General features: G+C 39.0%; 1 protein-coding gene across 4 annotated transcripts in view; it reads left to right on the top strand.

Annotated features, from left to right (window-relative positions):
• The window catches only part of dcp1a (decapping mRNA 1A), a 77,886-nt gene extending 70,551 nt beyond the window's left edge, over positions 1-7,335 (top strand). For all 4 annotated transcript variants that reach the window (XM_059944135.1, XM_059944136.1, XM_059944138.1 and 1 more), the window contains one exon: positions 5,462-7,335. In XM_059944135.1, the coding sequence (XP_059800118.1) occupies positions 5,462-5,539 (78 nt within the window). In that variant the 3' untranslated portion in view covers positions 5,540-7,335. The remainder of the gene's footprint in view (positions 1-5,461) is intronic.
• Positions 7,336-21,127: the final 13,792 nt, after the last annotated feature.

The raw sequence follows: 21,127 nt of genomic DNA, 5'->3' as shown, positions 1-21,127 counted from the left end.
TCAATAATGGTAGCTGTTATAGCAAAGATGTGGAAGCCTTGGAAGAGGCTTGCAAAGAGGTTTACCTGAATGCTGTCTAAATTAGAGCACTTGCTATAAGGAGAGGTTGGACAAACTCATGTTGTTTTCTCTGGAATAGTAGAGAGGAGGGGGAGAGCTGATAGAAGTTCACAAGATTAAAAGAAGCAGTCAACAAGTATATTTTCCCAGGATCAAAATTTCTAATAGTAAGATGCATGCATTTAAGCTGAGAGGGGGTAACTGCAGAAGGGATATGTGAGGCCAGTATTTTATACCTGCCAGGAACAGTAGTGGCAGCGAAGACAATGGAGGCATTTAAGAGACTCTTAGGCATTTGAATGTACAGTGAATGGAGAGATGGACATTATGTAAGCAGAAAGAATTAGTGTAGTTAGTCATTTAATTCGTTTGGCATAACATCATGGGTGTAAGGGCCTGTTCCTATGAGTTCCAAAATGCACATTCCTCCTGTGTAGTAATATAAATGAGAGGTGGAATTCATTGGGTGTACCTTGCAGAGTCATAGTCAAGTACCGCACAGAAACGAGTCCTTGGGTCCATTGAGACAACATTGATCATTAATCGCCTATTTACATGAATCCCACATTAATCCCTTTCTTTATTCTCCCCTTTTATTATCACCTCATCAGTCTATCACTCATCTCACATTTGGGGCAACTTACAGTGGCCAGTTTTCCTCTCAGTCTGCATCTCTTTAGGTTATGGGAGGATACAGGAACACCTGATGAAACTCACATGGTCACAGGGAGAACTCTACATAGACAGGAACCAGGGTCAGGACTGAACTTGGGCCTCGAGTGCCGTGAGGCAATTGATCTGCTTGCCTCCCTGTTCTGCAGATTTTAAGTAGCACAAACAAGTAAGGGAATATATGAATCATGTTTTATCATGTTTTAACATTAAATGAGTTATGTCAGAATTAATTTTAAGGAGAAGAATGCAGTTTGCTGCTCCATTGTTATGCTTTTATTAGGGATTTTTAAGCAGTAATCTTTCCATATATTTCTCAATGCTTGGCAGATAATTGTCAATGAAATTTTAATTTGTGGGCTTTATCACTGACAATTTCACTTATTTGTGTTTATTGTTAGCTCTCGTGGTAATATATAGATATGCAAGAAAATAGGTAATTAGCATTAATTCAAGGTTCTGGTTTTATGCACATTTTAGAATTCCTAGCAAATTTTGGAAATAGCAAATTTTCCTTTAGGACGTAGAACAGTACAGCAGGGTACAGGCCCTTCTGCCCACAATGTTGTGCTGACCCTTAAACCCTGCCTCTTATATAACCCCTCACCTTAAATTCCTCCATGTACCTGTCTAGTAGTCTCTTAAATCTCACTAGTCTGTTTGCCTCCACCACAGACTCAGGCAGTGCATTCCATGCACCAACCACTCTCTGAGTGAAAAACCCTCCTCTAATATCCCCCTTGAACTTCCCTCCCCTTACCTTAAAGCCATGGTCTCTTGTATTGAGCAGTGGTGCCCCGGGGAAGAGGCACTGGCTGTCTCTAATATCTGTTATCTGTTCCTCTTAATATCTTGTATACCTCTATCATCTCTCCTCATCCTCCTTCTCTCCAAAGAGTAAAGCCCTAGCTCCCTTAATCTCTGATCATAATGCATACTCTCAAAACCAGGCAGCATCCTGGTAAGTCTCCTCTGTACCCTTTCCAATGCTTCCACATCCTTCCTATAGTGGGGTGACCAGAACTGGACACAGTACTCCAAGTGTAGCCTAACCAGAGTTTTATAGAGCTGCATCATTACCCTGCAACTCTTAAACTCTATCCCTTGACTTATGAAAGCTAACACTCCATAAGTTTTCTTAACTATCCTATCTACCTGTGAGGCAACTTTCAGGGGTCAATGGACATATACCCCCAGATCCCTCTGCTCCTCCACACTAGCAAGTATCCTGCCATTTACTTTGTACTCTGCCTTGGAGTTTGTCCTTCCAAAGTATACCACCTCACACTTCTCCGGGTTGAACTCCATCTGCCACTTCTCAGCCAGCTTCCGCATCCTATCAATGTCTCTCTGCAATCTTCGACAATCCTCAACACTATCCACACCACCATCAACTTTTGTGTTGTCTGCAAACTTGCCAACCCACCCTTCTACCCCCACATCCAGGTCGTTAATAAAAATCATGAGAAGTAGAGTCCCAGAACCGATTCTTGTGGGACACTACTAGTCACAACCCTCCAATCCGAATGTACTCCCTCCACCATGACCCTCTGCTTTCTGCAGGCAAGCCAATTCTGAATCCACCTGGCCAAACTTCCCTGGATCCCAGGCCTTCTGACTTTCTGAGTAAGCCTACCATGTGGTACCTTGTCAAATGCCTTACTAAAATCCATGTAGATCACATCCACTGCACTACCCTTATCTATATGCGTGGTCACCTCTTCAAAGAACTCTTATCAGGTTTGTTAGACACAATCTGCCCTTCACAAAGCCATGCTGACTGTCCCTGATCAGACAATGATTCTCTAAATGCCCATAAATTCTGTCTCTAAGAATCTTTTCCAACAGCTTTCCCACCACAGACATAAGGCTCACTGGTCTATAATTACCAGGACTATCCCTACTACCTTTTTTTGAACAAGGGGACAACATTCGCCTCCCTCCAGTCATCTGGTACCATTCCCGTGGACAACGAGGACATAAAGATCCTAGCCAGAGGCTCAGCATTCTCTTCTCTTGCCTCGTGGAGCAGCCTGGGGAATATTACGTCAGGCCCCGGGGACTTATCCGTCGTAATGTATTTTAATAACTCCAACAACTCTTCTCCCTTAATATCATCATGCTCCAGAACATCAGCCTCACTCATATTGTCCTCACTGTCATCAAGTTTCCTCTCATTGATGAATACCAAAGAGAAGTATTCATTGAGGACCTTGCTCACTTCCACAGCCTCCAGGCACATCTTCCCACCTTTATCTCTAATTGGTCCTATCTTCACTCCTGTCAACCTTTTGTTCTTCACATAATTGAAGAATGCCTTGGGGTTTTCCTTTACCTTACTCGCCAAGGCCTTCTCGTGCCCCGTTCTTGCTCTCCTCAGCCCCTTCTTAAGGTCCTTTCTTGCTACCCTATATTCCTCAATAGACTCATCTGATTCTTGCTTCCTGAACCTCATGTATACTGCCTTCTTCCATCTGACTAGATTCTCCACCTCACTTGTCACCCATGGTTCCTTCACCCTGCCATTCTTTATCTTCTTCACTGGGACAAATTTATCCCTAACATCCTGCCAGAGATCCCTAAACATTGACCACATGTCCAGAGTACATTTCCCTGCAAAAACATCATCCCAATTCACACCCGCAAGTTCTAGCCTTATAGCCTCATAATTTGCCCTTCCCCAATTAAAAATTTACCTGTCCTCTCTGATTCTATCCTTTTCCATGATAATGTTAAAGGCCAGGGAGCGGTGGTCACTGTCCCTCAGATGCTCACCCACTGAGAGATCTGTGACCTGACCTGTGACTTTGATTAGTCCAACAATGCAAATGGTATACTCCTGGATGGTCAAGCTTTCTGAAGATTTTAGGTACTGTGTTTGACTAGAAGGTATTCTGGAGTGCAAATGAACCCTATGTAACAATGGTTCATTACTGAAATTTCCTTTGCAGCATTCATAAATAACATCCTTGAAATTTGGAATGTGGAATAAAATTTGCTCTTGCAAAATTGGTGCGGTGGAAGTAGGCATAATATTTTCTTTCAGCTTTTGCTTTGACGCAGGTGCAGATGATGCAGCTTCTCATTATGGAAAATAGTAATCCAGGTCATTTTCTAGTACCGTAATGTGATTTCTGTGTAACATGTTATAACTAATGTAGCTGCATTACAAGCAATAGACATTCGAAGTTGAGAGGTAGCAAGTTGTTGGAAAGATGTGATTCACTGCCAAAAGTGAAAGGTGAGTATAGAACAAGCATGGTGGAGCTCTCCTCTTCCGAAATCTGGCTTGCCCTTAAAGTCAAATTTTTACCATAAGATTTCACATTTGGAAAAGTAACTTTCTGTGATCATAACCCATGATTGATATCATTTGCATTCTCCATGTCCGTAGTATAATTTATGCAGCTGCTAAAAAAGTTTTCCAGCTGGCCAGAACTTGTTACCATGGTGATCTATCATTTTTTGGCCATTTGTAAGCATTTTCAGTCAGCAGGTGTTCAAACAACCTGTTGAACTGTGTTTCATTTGGACACATTCATCAGTTTCATATTTGACATTAATTGGGTGAATTTTTGCTACATCTAAAAGCTGGACAACTAAATCCCTATTTTTGTGCAGTCAACTTGAATGGTTCTCTTTGTGTGTTTACAAAATATAAAATGGTGTGTGAGGTAAAATATATATTACATTATCTCAGCACAACTTGAATGCTGATGGGCAGGTGGTGAGATTTAACACTTTACCATTTCAATAATATAAATTTAAATTAAAATACAAAAATCATAGCCAGAATTTGATAAAACTGTAGACCAAATGTTCAGTTCAGTCTTAGATGCACTTGCGTGTTTGGTATGTTAGTCATTTAATGTAATCAGAGTAAAGTTTGTCCACCTTGATTCACTTGTCTTGCTGTTTCTAACTCTAAACACATTTCTTATTTATTATTTTCTTATTGAAAATTTCTGAGCATAATACATGCCATCATTTATACTACTACATGCTTACATTCATATTAGAAAAATGGTTGAACGTTCCATGTTCTGGATACCTTTCTCCATAGGAGTCCAGTCATTCAAAACACATTCCAGACTGGATGTTTTACCTTTTGGGCTCGGTTTCTGCTCTGAGATTCATTATAAATTAACAAAACACCCTTGATATCCAGGATGAACAATGCAAGATTCCACAATCTGTTTTGTATTTGACTCCTAAATATCTTTACAATAAGAATTTTAAGTATTATAAGAACAAGAACTAAGAACTTCTAGGAAGATTTTGGTTTAAAAAAAAGTTAATTCCACTATTATCCCCAAAATCACACAGCAGGAAGGCCGCACAAGATCAAAATTGCTTGACCTGGGAGAGCAAAATGAAGCTGAAAGATTGCCAACTATCAGATTTTGAGCAAGTGCATGATGGGCCAATCTTTGAAGTTCAAATGAAACTAAAATAAAAGTGGAAGACAATTACTCTTCATATAGTTCAATGTAAATTTTATAATCAAAGTACATATGTCACCATATACAACACAGATTAATTTTCTTGTGGGCTTACTCAACAATTATATTCTATTATAACAGGATCAATGAAAGTCAACCAGGGTGCAGAACACATCAAACTGTAAATGGAAATATAAATAAATAACAATATATAGTTATGCAGTTTAATAAATTAATGGTGTTTAATACTGTTAATTTCATCATATTTTAACTTTCTTCTTCTGCAGAATGATTCTGATTTCCTAAACACAATTCATGAAGCTTATCTACAGATTCTTCTAAAGAATGTAGTTAACATTAAATAATGAGAAGACAAATGAGAGTGAACGTGTTTTCAAGTACAAATAAGCAACACAATACTGTGAAAATTCAACATTTCACAATATTAATTAACAATCTGTACATTTGTATATTATGTCAAACTGTTTACATCTACAAAATTTGCTATTTCTAGTTAAAATATTGTAAGCACTTCTGTGAAAGAGTTTGCCAAAATGCAAGTGTGTATGCATATAGAGAAGGTAACATCCTACTAATACCTTAAAATACTGTGCAGCTGATCAGCACTAGATATTTCACTTTGAGTCTTTTGGTTTCTATAAGAGTGACTAATAAAATTATTTGACTTTACATAAGTCTCATCTGTTCCTGTTTGGAAAAAACATCAATGGCTTTGTCACATTGTAATGCACAAAATAAGCATTTAATTGAGATTTTGTTTTTAAAGATTTAACAGTGTTTTAAGAGCAATAATGTATTTTTGCTTAGATGCAAAGGGAAGTGTTATAATTTATTTTAAACATTTTTCCAATTAATTTGAAATACTGTACAAATAGTATTTGTATAAAGTGACAGAATAATCATAAATAAAGGTAGTCAATAAACAGGATACTACAATTCAGTCTGTGTATTGCAGCTAGTTTTTTCTCCAAATAATCAAGTGTCATCTCTCTGCACTGTCCCTGAATGCTTATTTTGCTTTGTAGATCCAGTTATAGATTTAAACAGTAGCAATGTCATGTCGAATTCAAAGTCACACCATGCTGTAAAAGAAAATAGCCCTTTTATGTTAACATCAGTTTCACATGTTTATTTTGACAATAAAGATGTTTTTTCTTGGGATTAGGTTTATACCCTATTTCAATATCACCTCCTGACTTTGTGGTTTAACATAGGTTCGGATGTATAATTCAAAAATACATTTTCATAATTATGATAAATTTGTAAAATTGCATGGTTTGTAATAGGCAAATTAAACCCTTATTTTTCCAAAGTATTTTTGTCACCTGTGGTCATTAATTTTGAAAATAGTTAACATGTTTAAGTAAAGCTACAAATCGAAGTATGTGCACGAGAGATTTTCAATGTAAAAGAGGTGAAGTGTGCGACTTTCTTTTGTACAATTTGTGATTGTCTGTTCATGGTCTTGCATAAAGACAGTATATTACTGTTAAATTGATAAAGTGAAACGAAGACTTCAGCTTGAACAATGTCTAGCTGCATGTATGTCAGTTGCTCAATAAAATTTAAACCATTTTGTAATCACATTGATGTCAGCTTTCTTTAAAATGAAAAGGATTATATGAGCTTTATAGCTTGTTATTTTAAGTTTAGTGAGTTAATGTTAACATTAATTTAGATCATTGATAGGACTTTACAACTTATCCGCTTTCACTGGATTGTAAATATAAAGTTAGCCTTCCAAACTTATTGCTTTTTTATTCACTTACTTCATGTTTTTGCCATTCCCCGAATCTTCCTTTACCCAGCACAGGTTGCATCCTGGATTTCAAGGCCAACGCTATTTCCATGTCCCCATCAGTGCTGTACTATAAACAGCCATGTTAAAGTATATAAAAGCAATTGATGGTAGGGTATAAATGCACGTGGTGCCACTCTTACTGAAAAATTTGAAGTATTTTTATATTCTATAGCATAAAGTACCAATTACCATACCTTCTCAATTTTACATAATTATAATTGAGTCCTTGTGTGAAATGTATGCCATATCACCAGATTTTCACAGTGTATTTTTAAGATGCTTTGAACAAATTCATCCTTTTGTATTTCTGCAAGTATATGTTTATAATAAATTTAAGGTGTTTTTGACACTGACAAGACTACAGTGTTCATGAATTTTAATTTGTCAAGTTTCATGGTTTTGGCTGTTTTAATGGCTCAATGTTTTGGTCACATCCCATGTTAATTAAATGGTGTAAGATCACCAAGGAAAGCAGCTACTCTGTTTAGCATTTGCACTGAATGCAGTAATTGTGGATTAACATGAAACTTTTTTTTGTTCACCTGACTGGAATATCACCGGTAATGTTGGAATTTAAAAACCTCTAATTGCTGCTGAACTCTGGAGCAACTACAAAAGGATCGCTAGTTGTGTGTAAGCAGACAATGCCAAATTTCCATCCTTGAAGATCGCTTGAAAAACAATGTTCTTGTTGGGTCTTCTACATTAAAATCCAGTGTTCTGTTGAGTTTCCACAAAGCAGATAAATCATGCCCATCTGCTGTTGTGCAGATAACACTCTGAACCACTTAATACAGCAATTATTTGACAGTAGATAGAACAGATTGAATTGATGCATTTTTAAAAATTAACAAATTTTCTATGATGGATTCCAAGTACAATAGATTCCTATTAGTTGAGACTAGTAGATTTTGACTTTATTGAGTGGCTGCTCCAATTAGACAAAGTTTCATGGAAATAGTTTTTTTAAAATACCTTTTAAATTAACTACCATTTAACTGAGTAACATTGTGTATTTAAATAAAATACAGAACAGAGTAGAACACTACCAATACTACTACAGTACTATAAAACTGTACATATTAGTTCCTGAGTTATCGATGGAGGAGTTCATCCAGTCTATGCTACTGTGTTCTATTGATTAACTAAATGAACAAATCAGACACCAAATGCAGATAATTGACTGCCTTCATACAATGTTATTGATGATTGTATTTTCTAAATCTTAATTTTCATTGTCACATTCAAGATGATTGTCAATGCCTTCAAATACTTAGTAGTTCCTAACTTGAAGTAGTGAAATTGTTTTATTTTCCCTCCTGGCTATTTCTGGCATCTCCAAGCCCTGATGCTTGAAACCGTTCTGAATTTTCTTACTGCTCATCAGTGACAAAAATCACAGCTTTTTGAAGACACGCACATCTGGTGCTATTTAAAAATGTTCATTTTAAGCATGGTTTAGTATCTAACGGCCATACAAGTACGTGCAACTGCCACTAGTTCAAAGTGTTTGGCAACAGTCTCCTGTCCTAATTGAGTGGTATTGTATCCCAAATAATCTTGGGGAATCCTGGCTATTTTCTCAGTTTCTGTTCCTTGTCCCAAATAAGCAGCTGTCCCAATTAATTGGAATGCACACACAAGAAAAGGTGCAGGTGCTGGAAATTCAAGCGACACACACAAAATGCTGGTCGTCAGTCCTGACAAAGGATCTCGGCCCGAAACGTTGACCGTACTTCTTCCTATAGATGCTGCCTGGCCTGCTGCGTTCCACCAGCATTTTGTAATTGGAATGCACTGTATTTTATTGCATGAATATCACTTACACAAGCTAATTTGATCAGACATGTCACTAAGTAATCCGAGAGATTTTCTGAGCACTTTGTTCAAGCATATCTAGTTATTTTCTAGGTTCTTTTACCTAAATTCAAAATAGAAACAATGACCAAAACAAAATTTCCACCATTGAAGTGCAGACTGGTGCACATAGTTCACCTTCACTAAACGGAAGCTTAAAGCTATAACAGGAAAGTTGGCTTTTTTAGAGAAATGCCTTGAATTTATTGTGAACCACCTTTTACTGATTTTGTTTTAAATAGCTGACTATCTCATTCCATGTGTTTAACAATGCATGCAGACTTCATGACTGATCAGCAATATAAGCGGGGAAATGTGACATGCACTGCAAATGAAAATACAATCAGCCTGAATTCTGCATGCTGAGAAATTGCTTATTTGATGCTTCATATGAATGTGTGGAATCTGATTTTAACATATTATGTGATGGGAAAAGTAAGCAAGCCTGAAAACTATTTTGTTACTTTAAGTAAACTATAATCAGAATCATTTTGGCATGGGAGGAAAGATAATTGGCCCATTAAGTCCATTTGTCTTGTGGAGCAATCCAGTCTCCATTCCCCCTTAGTAGAGCAAATTATTTTTTCCCTTACCACCTTCCCCCAACCATTCTACGAATTCAGCCCTTGAATCATCTGCTAATGTATATGTCTTCTAACTAACTACTCATCCCATCAAAACCTGACATGATAAAGTATCTCATTATCAAATCTCTTATCAACCAAGGAAAGCAACTCTGCTACTCCATTCTGTGTATAATCAGTGTTTTATTATGGTTCAATAGAATCTCCTTAATTTTGTAGTTTCTATCCCTGTAAGTCCAGGTTTCCATATGCTTAACAGACTCAATATGTCAGATACTTTGACCCCAACATACCTTGGTTGGTCTGTTCCTCTTTAAGTACGGGCAGTTCTCATCACCTACTACTAAAGTCAAAGTCTATTATCATATGCACAGGTATATGTATACACAGCTGCAATGAAAACCTTACTTAAAGTAGCATCACAGCACATACTATCATACAAGCAGTACTTAGAAGAAAAACATAAGAAAATCATAAATTATACACAATATATGCACTATATTACTTCACTCCTGCCTGGCCTACTACTGTTTAAAGGAATCCTTCCTCATCCCATCAGCTCTTTGCCCTTGATGCCCCAATTCCTCTACCCTTTGCCTCTTTCATTATTTCCTTAACTCACTAATTGACTAATCTATTGGAGTTTTTTGAGGATGTAACCAGGAAGTTAGACAAGGGAGATCCAGTGGATGTAGTGTACCTCAATTTTCAGGAGGCATTTGATAAGGTCCCCCATAGGAGATTGGTGGGTAAAATCAGAGCTCATGGTATTGGGGGGAAGATATTGACATGGATAGAAAACTGGTTGGCAGAAAGCAAAGGGGTCGTGGTGAATGGGTGTTTCTCGGAATGGCAGGTAGTGACTAGTGGGGTGTCACAGGGCTCGGTATTGGGACCACAGCTGTTTATGGTTTACATCAACGATTTAGATGAAGGCATTGAGAATAACATCAGCAAGTTTGCTGATGATACTAAGCTGGGTGGCAGTGTGACATGTGATGAGGATGTTAGGAGAATTCAGGGTGACTTGGATAGGCTGGGTGAGTGGGCAGATAACGTTTAATGTGAATAAGTGTGAGGTTATCCACTTTGGGAGTAAGAACAGGAAGGCAGATTATTATCTGAACGGTGTAGAGTTAGGTAAGGGAGAAATACAAAGATCTGGGAGTCCTTGTTCATCAGTCAGTGAAGGTGAATGAGCAAGTGCAGCAGGCAGTGAAGAAGGCTAATGAAATGTTGGCCTTTATTACAAAGGGAATTGAGTACAAGAGCAAGGAAATCCTTTTGCATTTGTACAGGGCCCTGGTGAGACCACACCTGGAGTATTGTGTACAGTTTTGGTCTCCAGGGTTAAGGAAGGACATCCTGGCTGTAGAGGAAGTGCAGTTTAGATTCACAAGGTTAATTCCTGGGATGTCCGGACTGTCTTACGCAGAGAGGTCAGAGAGACAGGGCTTGTACATGCTGGAATTAAGGAGATTGAGAGGGGATCTGATTGTAACATATAAGATTATTAAGGGATTGGACAAGATAGAGGCAGGAAGTATGTTCCAGATGCTGGGAGAGTCCAGTACCAGAGGGTGTGGTTTAAGAATAAGGGGTAGGTCATTTAGGACAGAGTTAAGAAAAAACTTCTTCTCCCAGAGAGTTGTGGGGGTGTGGAATGCACTGCCTCAGAAGGCAGTGGAGGCCAATTCTCTGGATACTTTCAAGAAGGAGCTAGATAGGTATCTTATGGATAGGGGAATCAAGGGATATGGGAACAAGGCAGGAACTGGGTTATTGATAGTAGATGATCAGCCATGATCTCAGAATGGTGGTGCAGGCTCGAAGGGCCGAATGGTCTACTACTGCACCTACTGTTTATTGTCTAATTTCTGATACTATTCCTGTACCTCTAAATCTCACCCATCTGGCCCAAAGGTTAATTTACCAACAAAATCTTTAGTATACTCTTAGATAAATTGCATGTCTGTCAACTTAATCAGAAGTATAGTCCAACCCAGTGTGGCTACTGCAGACAGGTGCATGATGGGTTGGAGAACCAATTTAACAGATGGATCAAACAATTCTATGCAATGAATGTGATAGGTGGAATGAAGATATTCAGAAGTTCAGTAGTAGGTAATGTGTTTAGACAATGCTCAATAAAGACACAGTTTTCTTCCTCAAGTGCCATTACAACAAAACTAAATGAAAATCGATCCTAAAGAGCAGTTGCATCTGATGTTTTAAAAACCAAAAAAAAGTTATGGCATGCATGTGTTGTACTGAAAGTAGTTCTCAGATACTCTGCCTGAATGTGATGAAAAATCATGAGGCAAGTAAGTGGAAGCTTAATGCTTATTACAACAATTAAAATGCATTATACAAAGTATTTAGAATTGTGTCCAAAAATCTTTCACATTGCCAATGGTGCTAATGTCATAGCTGTCATGGAATATTTGCTTATGGAGAGAACAGCTCATGAGTACAGATCTTAGCATTATACTGTAGTTGAGATCTTGTTAGGACCTGAAGCCTTCACATCAGTGTATAATGAAGCTGCTTGAATCTTTTCATGCTGGATGTAGGATAGCTTCACTGCATTCGTGCCTTGTTCAGGGATAGTTATGCCTTGAACTTTTGCACTTCACATTCCACCAGGGTTCGTACCTTAGTGAATAGAGGTTAAAGATTTCTGTGGTAATAATGCTATTGCTACTGATGGCCTGGGCATTTCACAATTTTTTCCTATTTGATAGAGCAATAATGCATGAAATGTGACTTCATACTTCCTTAGAGTTACACTGTTCAGATGTGGCTTTAATTTACTACATTGCAGAATAGGAAAAAAGTTATTATAACTAACACTTAGAAAGAAAAGAATTGTAGCCTGGTGATATTTCCTTCAGAACCATCATTAGAGTTCAATTAGTCTGCTTTCAAAATGTTCTTGCTTTTTGGTTCTGGTAGATGAGAAGGTCTGAATTTTGCACCACATACAAAGTGAAGATGCTTTAATTTTTAATGGAAGAAATCAACCTCCCTTGTTGTCAATTAAGCAATGTCTATTCCTTGCTGGGTACGTTGAAACCAAAAGTTTAATTGTTAGATCAAATGGTTATTCTGTTCTTGCATTTTATCTGTGAAAATCTGAAATAAGTCATGTTTAAGTACAGTGAATGTCTAGAATAGATGACTAAATTTCAATGGCTTTTTAAGGATGTTGTTAAATGGTAGGCAGGTATATGAGAATTTGTTTTTATATGCTGTGCATGTTTTATTGCAACTGAAGGTAAATGGATTCTTCCTCCATGAACTTCTGTCAGCATCTCATTATGTGTTCAAGAAAAAAATCAGGAGCTATCAGGACTGGTCCTACATCACTGTAAGTATCTTAGAAAGGGATAATGGTTTAATAGTTCAGAATGTTGGATGAATGATGTTAATTATGCATAATTATCTCTACCTCAATTTTTGCTCTGCTGTTTTTAAGGGTTGTTTTTTTTTTAATGATCGATTTACTGGAGCCCTTTAAGTCCACAAATTATTTGTAAAGAACAGGCTAGTTCTTGGGCATTGGTGTTTCTATACCAGGCCATGATGCACCAGTCAGGACTTTCAACACTAAACTGGTTCCACAACCTGTGGACTCCTCTTCAAGGACTCAATAAATTGTTGCCTCAGCATTGTTTATTTATTTATTTAAATTTATTTTTACATATTTATTTGTACAATTTGTCTTCTTTTGCACATTGGTTGTTTATCAATCGCTGTGTGTAGTTTTTCATTGATTCTATTGTATTTCTTTGCCTGCAAGAAATCTCAAGAGTAGTATATACTAACATATATGTACTTTGATAATAAATTTACTTTGGACTTTGAATATACTCAGCCATTTCTTATGAAATGAGTCAAATGTAGTTTTCGTGGGAACTTCAGGAGGATGCCAGGATGGATCATCCGCTTTGCATTTTTCACTAAACATAATCTTAAGCTCTCCACCCTTGTCTTTTGCTCTCACACCACAAATGCTGGGGGCAGAATGCTTACAGAGCTGCTTCCTTGCTTCAATTGCTTGATTCTGCCACATCCAATTATTCACAGCCCGGTGCTCCTCCAGATGTGCTTTGACATTTTTCATTGAACCAAGATTAGCCTTATAGTTTGATGCAATGGTAGAGTGAAGAAAATGTTTTATCTCAGTTACAGATTGTGATGTAATTAATTCAGGAACTTCAAAAGAACCTCCTTTTGTCAATTTTTCTATTGGTAGATCTGTTGTCAGACTACAAGGTGAAAATATTTATTTATTGAGATACAGCATAGATTAGGCCTTTCAAGCCATGTCTTCCAGCAGCCCTGCAATTTAATCCTAGTCTAATCATGGGAAATTTACAATGACCAACCCACCAATCGATACATTTTTGGACTGTGGGAGGAAACCAGAGCACCCAGAGGAAATCCATGCAGTCACTGGGGGAATGTACAAATTCCTTACAGGCAGCGGCAATCTTGAACCTGGGTTGCTGGTACAGTAATGCATTGTGCTAACCACTATGCTACTGCGCTGCCTCATGAGGGTGTCTGAAGATAGCTCTCATCTCAACATGCACAGTAAACTTCTACAAATATTGTCATGAATAGATGTGTCCGTAAGAACATGGTAGAGAAGAGTTCTCCTTTATGCTGGTTCTCTCATTGCTTACTAAATGCCAGTATTGAAATCACATCCTTCAGAGGTCGGTCAATAGTTGTGTTACTAAGCTGCTGAAGTCCTTTCCCCACAATTCATTAAGTTCTTGCTGCTCCTTACACTTCTAATAGTCTGCATCATACAACACAAAATTCATAATTACCTTTTTCCTAGTGGGTTCAACCACAAGCTACTCTAAAAAGCCATCTCATAGGCATTTTTCAATTTCCCTGTTTAGAACTCCCATCTGGTAATATGGTGGCGTGCTCAGTTGCAGCAGCTTCTACAGGGCCAGCCAAAGGTGTTATTGTCTTTTTTTAAGCATATTTTATAATGGTCACAAGATCCTGCTGGTCATTGAGAACTTAAAGTACTGCAGGTCTACCCCATCAGTTAGCTGCTCGTTGGCAGAGAAACTGAAGGAGCTGGACTTGGTGTGGGTCGTGCTACTGCCTGCATCAGAGGAGTTGGTGCACAAAGGCAGTGAAAGACATTTAAACTTGAATGTCAGAGCCTTTTCACCCTTGCAGTATCTTAACTCTGTGCACAAAGATCCTATACCTTCTGATTCCATGTCACCTCTTTCTAAGGCTTTGATTTCAGCTTTTACCAACAGATCTACCCCACACCCTCTGACTACCTGCCTGTCCTTTCAATACAAAGTGTATCCTTGGATGTTAAATTCCCAACTATGATCTTCTTTTAGCCATAACTCCATGATGTCCACGACATATCTGCTATTCTCTAACTACAACAAAATAACCTATTCTCCATATACTGTGTCAAATCAAATATAACACCTTCAGTTCTGTGTTCATCACCCTTTTTGATTTTGCCATGTTACACCTCAACTCATCCCACTAACTGCAATTTTGCCCAATTATCTGCCTCTTTCCTCAGTCTCACTCCACACTGCATCTATTTATAAAGCAACTGCCTCATGCTCAGCTCTATCACTCCAGTTCCTGTCAAATTATTTAAACCTTCTTCCCAACAGCTATAGCAAACTTGCCCGTAAGGATATTATTGATCCTTAAGTTCAGGTGTACCTGTCCTTTTTGTACAGGTCATACCTTCCCCAGAAAAGATCCCAATGATCCAAAAATCTGAAACCATGCCCCCTGCATCATTTCCTCAGCCTATTCCCTTTCCCTCTCCTGACGGTCATCCAGCCACCTGCTTCCTGCACTTAGGAGCTACAGTAGGTAGTCACTCTTATTTATCACCTCTTCATTCTCCCATATGAGCCAAAAGTTATCCAGCTACAGCTCTAGTTATCAGGGAGACTACAGGTTTCCGAGTTCCCACATCTCACTGGAAGAACATACCACTAAAAGTGGATCCATTCTCACTGTACTAGCTATATGCTGTTAGACAAACTCTAGCACTAGCCAACTCACACAATAGCCACTCTGCTTGTACCTTACTTCCTTTTATTGGCCTTTGCCAGTTGATCTTTCTAAACCTTATGCTGACTCTCCCATGAGTGAGTGCTTGTGATGATTGCAGCCAGCCAAGTAACTAGAGTAAAGTTTAGGGGTTAGATATGAAGAACCTCTAGCCCAACTCATCACAATCAAGTTCTACCTAGAGTTCCAACATCACTACCTGTTCATTCCTAACATATCTGCTGCAGTGTACAGGCATGGAAGTCAGGAATGCACTATCCACAAAGTTCACTTGGCTGACCATCACGTTCAATGATCTAATTTGTGCAGTCTTCATTGATGAACCACAGTGCGTGGCTGCAAGAAGGCGGTCAGGAATGCATTACCCTCAGATAAAACCTCAACAGTGTTTCTCCAAACCACTGACAAAAGGCATTTATGGATTAGACAATTTTGTAAAATATGTAGTTGTTTAAAATTATTATTGAGTATTGACTGACTCAAAATGGAACTGATCTTCTGTAAAGCTGTATTATTGCTTTTTGAAATTCCAAAAGTATTCTGAGAAATACAGTTGAAGCGTGGGCAGCATTGTGGTACCAGCTGTAGAGCTGCTACCTCAGATTTGCAGAGACTCCAGTTCACTCCTCACCTCAGGGACTAACAATGTGTAAATTTCATGTTCTTCCTGTGATCACGTAGAATTTCTCTGGGTACTCCAACTTCCTCCCACATCAGAAAGAAATGCATGATTAGTTAATTGGCCACAGGAAATCTGCCCCTAATACATTGCCTCTAATATCCTACATTTACACTGTTGACGGTCGGTGTGGGTACAGTGGGCTGAAAGGCCTGCTTCCATACCTTATCTCTCTCTCAGATGTTCTATCACCTGTTTCAAGACCTGTGTTTGCTTCTCCAGCCCTCTGGTCTAATTTATTCCTTCAAACTCCAAGCAAAATGTGATATGTTCCACTCCAAAGTTAAAGGTAAATTTATTATCAAAGTACATATATGTCACCTTATACAACACTGAGATTATTTTTCTTGTAGGTAATCACTGTAAAGACAAGAAACTCAATAGAATCAATGAAAGACCCCTCCCAACAGGACAATGTGCAAAAAAAAAACTGAAAATACAAAAAGATAAAACAAGGAATTTTAAAGTAAACAAACAAATAAAATATCAAGAAGAGAGGAAGAGTCCTTGAAAGTGAGTCCAGAGTTTTGTGGGAACAGTTCAGTACTGGGGTGAATGAAGTTATCCCCTCTGGTTCAAGAGCCTGATGGTTGAAGGGTATAACAGTTTCTAAACCTGGTAGTGCATATCCTGAGGCTGCTGTACCTTCTTTCAGAAGGCAGCAGCGAGCATGGCCTGACTGGTTGTGGTCCTTGATGATTGATACTGCTTTCTTGCGTCACCGCTCAGTGTAGATGTGCTCAATGGTTGGGAGGGCTTTACCCGTGATGGACTGCACCGTATCCACTACTTTTTGTAGGCTTTCTGTACAAGGGCATTGGTGTTTCTATACCAGGCCATGATGCAATGAGTCAATATACTCTCCACCATGCATCTGCAGAAGTTTATCAAAATTTTAAATGATATAACAAATCATCACAAGCTTCTAAGAAAGTAGGGGTGCTACCATGCTTTCTTGGTAAAGGCACATAAGTGCTGGGCCAGGACAGATCCTCTGAAATGATTACACCAAGTAATTTAAAGTTGTTGACCCACTTCACTTATAATCTCCCAGGGTAGGATTTGAACAAATGATAAGTGTTGAGGAATGGAGGAACCTAGGAGATCAAGTACATAGTTCACTAAAAGTGACATCACAGACAGATGGAAGAGCTTGTTCGACGCTGTATCACAATAAATAAATAAAAATTAGACTAATTCAGTTGGGTACCTTGGTCAGCATGGACGAGTTGGACCAAAAAGTCTGATTCTGTGCTGTATTACTCTATGACTATGACTATCATAATAAGAACCTAGAGAATTTCTTGACAATTTTGAAAAGAGTTGATTAAAGAAGGGCTGCAGCTCTTACCTGAAATATTTGTTTGCTTCAAGACAAATACAGCAAATACAAATTGGGAAATCTCATCCAAGCTCTTTTGCCTAAAGGATGAGGCTGAAACTCGAAGCCATCTGAGCAACCCAATGGCAATAAATTATCTTTAGAGCACCGTGTGAATATCGCTGAAGTGTCTTTTCTATTGAATATTTTCTTGGATAATAGTTTCACTGTGAAAACAATGTATTACCCTAGTGCACTAACTCAAATAATTAAATGCTTTAATATTTGACTTGAATGCAAAGGTCACTCAGTATACAAAAGATAACATTGTAAAAACATTGCAGGTTAAAGTTCAGAATGCTATGAATGTCCATTTCTTCAGTATTTTCCATCAAAAAGTTAGATGGAGAATTCACCTTGTCTTCATATAAACATTTTGTTTTGACTTGTTGCCCATGAATAATTTTGCTGCATTAACATTATTGCTGAACCCTTTTTGAGATTAGGATCTCTCCTTCTGGACATCCCAGCCATGGGAAACATTATCCACAAGAGACATCTGCCTTTTCAAGTCCCAGGAGAGTTCTATGTGTATTATGAATACACTTACTCAGCATTCTAAAATTGGGTGTAGAATCACTTTGCTTAATTACTCCTCACACAACAAACCAGCCATTTAAGAAATAAATATGGTAAACCCTGTGGTTCATTTTCTCTATCTTCTTTCTTACCACAGTAGAGAAGACATTCTGTATACAACCAGGTGTAGTTGGAATAAAAGGTACCTTCTCTTGTACACAAATTTTGCAATAAAGGGCACCATACTTCCTAGTCTTTCTAGTTTTTCTTTATTTCCACCTGCATGTGAAAAAGGGTCCCAACTGTGTGGAAAACATCATTTGTGGTCACAGTACTCAAGAGGGGCTAACCATGTCCTGAATGACTACCGTCCATTGGGCCTAACCTCACACATCATGAAGACCCTAGAGGGGCCAGCCTGATTCACCTCCGACCCCTGATCAGATCAGCCCTCGATCCTCTGCAGTTTGCCCTCCAGGTTCAAATTGGAGTCAACGATGCTGTCACCTACCTGAACAGAGCCTACTTCCATTTGGATAAGCAGGGAAACACTGTGAGGATCATGCTTTTTTGATTTCTCAAGTGCCTTCAATACCATACAGCCCTCAATGCTGGGGGAACAGCTCTGTTCAAATCAGGTTGGCACTCCCATTGTATTCGGATAATGGACTACCTGACTGACAGACCACAGTTTGTGCTGCTTCAGAGCTGTGCATCTGACATGGCTGTAAACAGAACCCGGGCCCCACAGGGAACTGTATTTTCTCTCTTCCTGTTTACCCTGTATATCTCAAACTTTAGATACAACACTGAGTCATGTCACTTGCAGAAATTCTCTGATGACTCGGCAGCAGTTGGGTATTTAAAGTGAAGACAGGAGGATGAATACAGGGCCCTGGCGGAGGACTTTATCAAACAGTGATAACTTAATCATCTGCCGCTCAACATCAGTAAGACAAAGGAGATGGTGATGGACTTTAGGAAGACTCCTGCACTGCTTCCTGTTACTATTGATGGTGAGGATGTGGATGTGGTGAAGACCTACAAGTACCTGGGGGTGCACCTGGATGACAGACACAGGCTGTGTACAAGAAGGGCCAGAGTATACAGTCCTCTCCTTTACGCTTTACCAGTCTGTTGTTGCCAGTTCTATGCAACGGTGTGCTGGGGCAATGGCATCAGCATGGTAAATGCCAACAAGCTCAATAAACTGATCAGGAAGTCTGGCTCTGTCAAGGAGTCAAACTGGACACACTGGAGGCTGTGTTAGAACAAAGGACCCCAGGGAAAATCCTGGCAATTCTGGACAATGTTTCTCACCCTCTGTGTGCCATCTTGGAGCACTTTTAGTGATTGACTAAGACAAATGCGCTGCTCCAAAGAGCGCCATATTCTTACCCTTGGCCATTCGGCTTTATAATGAGTCAACCTATAGCCAGGGAAGTGATGACCCTCTCCTGCTAGACTGTTTGAGGTAAATAACTTCTTATTCTTTCTTACTTCTCTTCTAATATTTGTATATCTGTACACTTGTAATGCTACTATGACACTGTAATTTCCTTTGGGATCAATAAAGTATCTATCATTGTCAACCTGAGGATAATTTGTATACAAAGGCACTGATGTCTTCCCAAAAACAAATGCCTTACAATCTCTCACCATTTAAAAAACTCTACATTTTTTTCCTGTTAGAATGGATTATTTTATTTTTCCACTTTCATCTTCCATACCGTTACCCATTCACATAATATCTATATTCTCTGAAGCCTCTCTGAGTCTCCTTCATTAACCACACTACCACAAGATTTAATAAAATCAGAATATGCAATATTGTACATTTCAATCACTCATTTCATATGCCTCAAAACTTTATATTTATTTGTTTCCACCAGCAATTAATAAACAAACAGTACACTGCAGTTCTTCAGTTGATAGCTTTTCAGTGCTAAAACTCGCCTCTTTGAAGACTGTTGACTACCATGTCAGTGGGCTTGCTTTTCGTTCCTTCCTGTAAATGAAGACAAGAGCAAGAAAATACCTAGTGCATTAACAGTAGTAAAATATCTCCATACACTTCAGACATTAAGACCACAGATGCCAAGTGGAGCAATATACACAAAATTTTGGAAGAACTCAGCTGGTCAAACAGCATCGATGGAGGGAAATGAACAACTGGCATTTCCGGACACAATCCTTCATGGGGAGTGGAAAGAAAGGAGGACCTCCCAGTGGCAACCCATTTTAATTCCACTCTCCATTCCCATGTGTCCGTCCATTGCCACTTCTCAGCTTGGCAGAAGAGGCTAGGCAGCAATTAGAAGAACAATATTCCATTTTGGTAGTCTCCAACCTAATATTGATTTATCTAACTTCCAGTAACCACTCTCCTGTTTTCCCTCATTACCCCCCCCCCAACCATCCCCTTTACCTATTCTCTTTCCTTCCCTTCTTCATGATCTGCCTATTCCCTTTATTCCATGGTACACTGTAATTTTCCTTCAGATTCCATCTTCCTCAGTTCCTTACCTCATCCATCTATCACCTCCCAGCACTTCACAACATTCCTAACCCCCACCCCTTGCCTGGATTCGCCTATTACCCACCAGTACATACCCCACTCCACCCAACCTTTCATTCTGGCTTTTGTCCCCTTTCTTTCCAGCCCTGACGGAGGATCTCGGCCCTAAACGTCGACTGTTCACTTCCTTTCATTGGTGCTGCCTGACCCGCTGCATTCTTCCAGCACATTTCTTTTCGAACATTGCTCCATACTCTTCTGGGAGTGCTCACTGGGTAAATATTGACACAGCGCCAAATACCAGGAGATATTAGGACATGACCCGCTCTGGGATACCTCTTGGAAAGCCTTTCGACGTACCTTCCTGTTTCAGCCATCTGCTCATGCACTTTTGCAAATCTTACTTCCACTTTAATTGCTGACTCCTACCAATCTCTCTCTGTCTCTTCGAATTAAAAGGCGCAAGACTGACCTCCTGTCAACTCTGGCTAAGCCCTCATCAATGG

This window comes from Hypanus sabinus, chromosome 19 (genome assembly GCF_030144855.1).
Source record: "Hypanus sabinus isolate sHypSab1 chromosome 19, sHypSab1.hap1, whole genome shotgun sequence".
Classification (NCBI taxonomy): domain Eukaryota; kingdom Metazoa; phylum Chordata; class Chondrichthyes; order Myliobatiformes; family Dasyatidae; genus Hypanus; species Hypanus sabinus.
The sequence above is the reverse complement of the archived record's forward strand: the minus strand, read 5'-3'. Positions and strand labels throughout refer to the sequence as shown.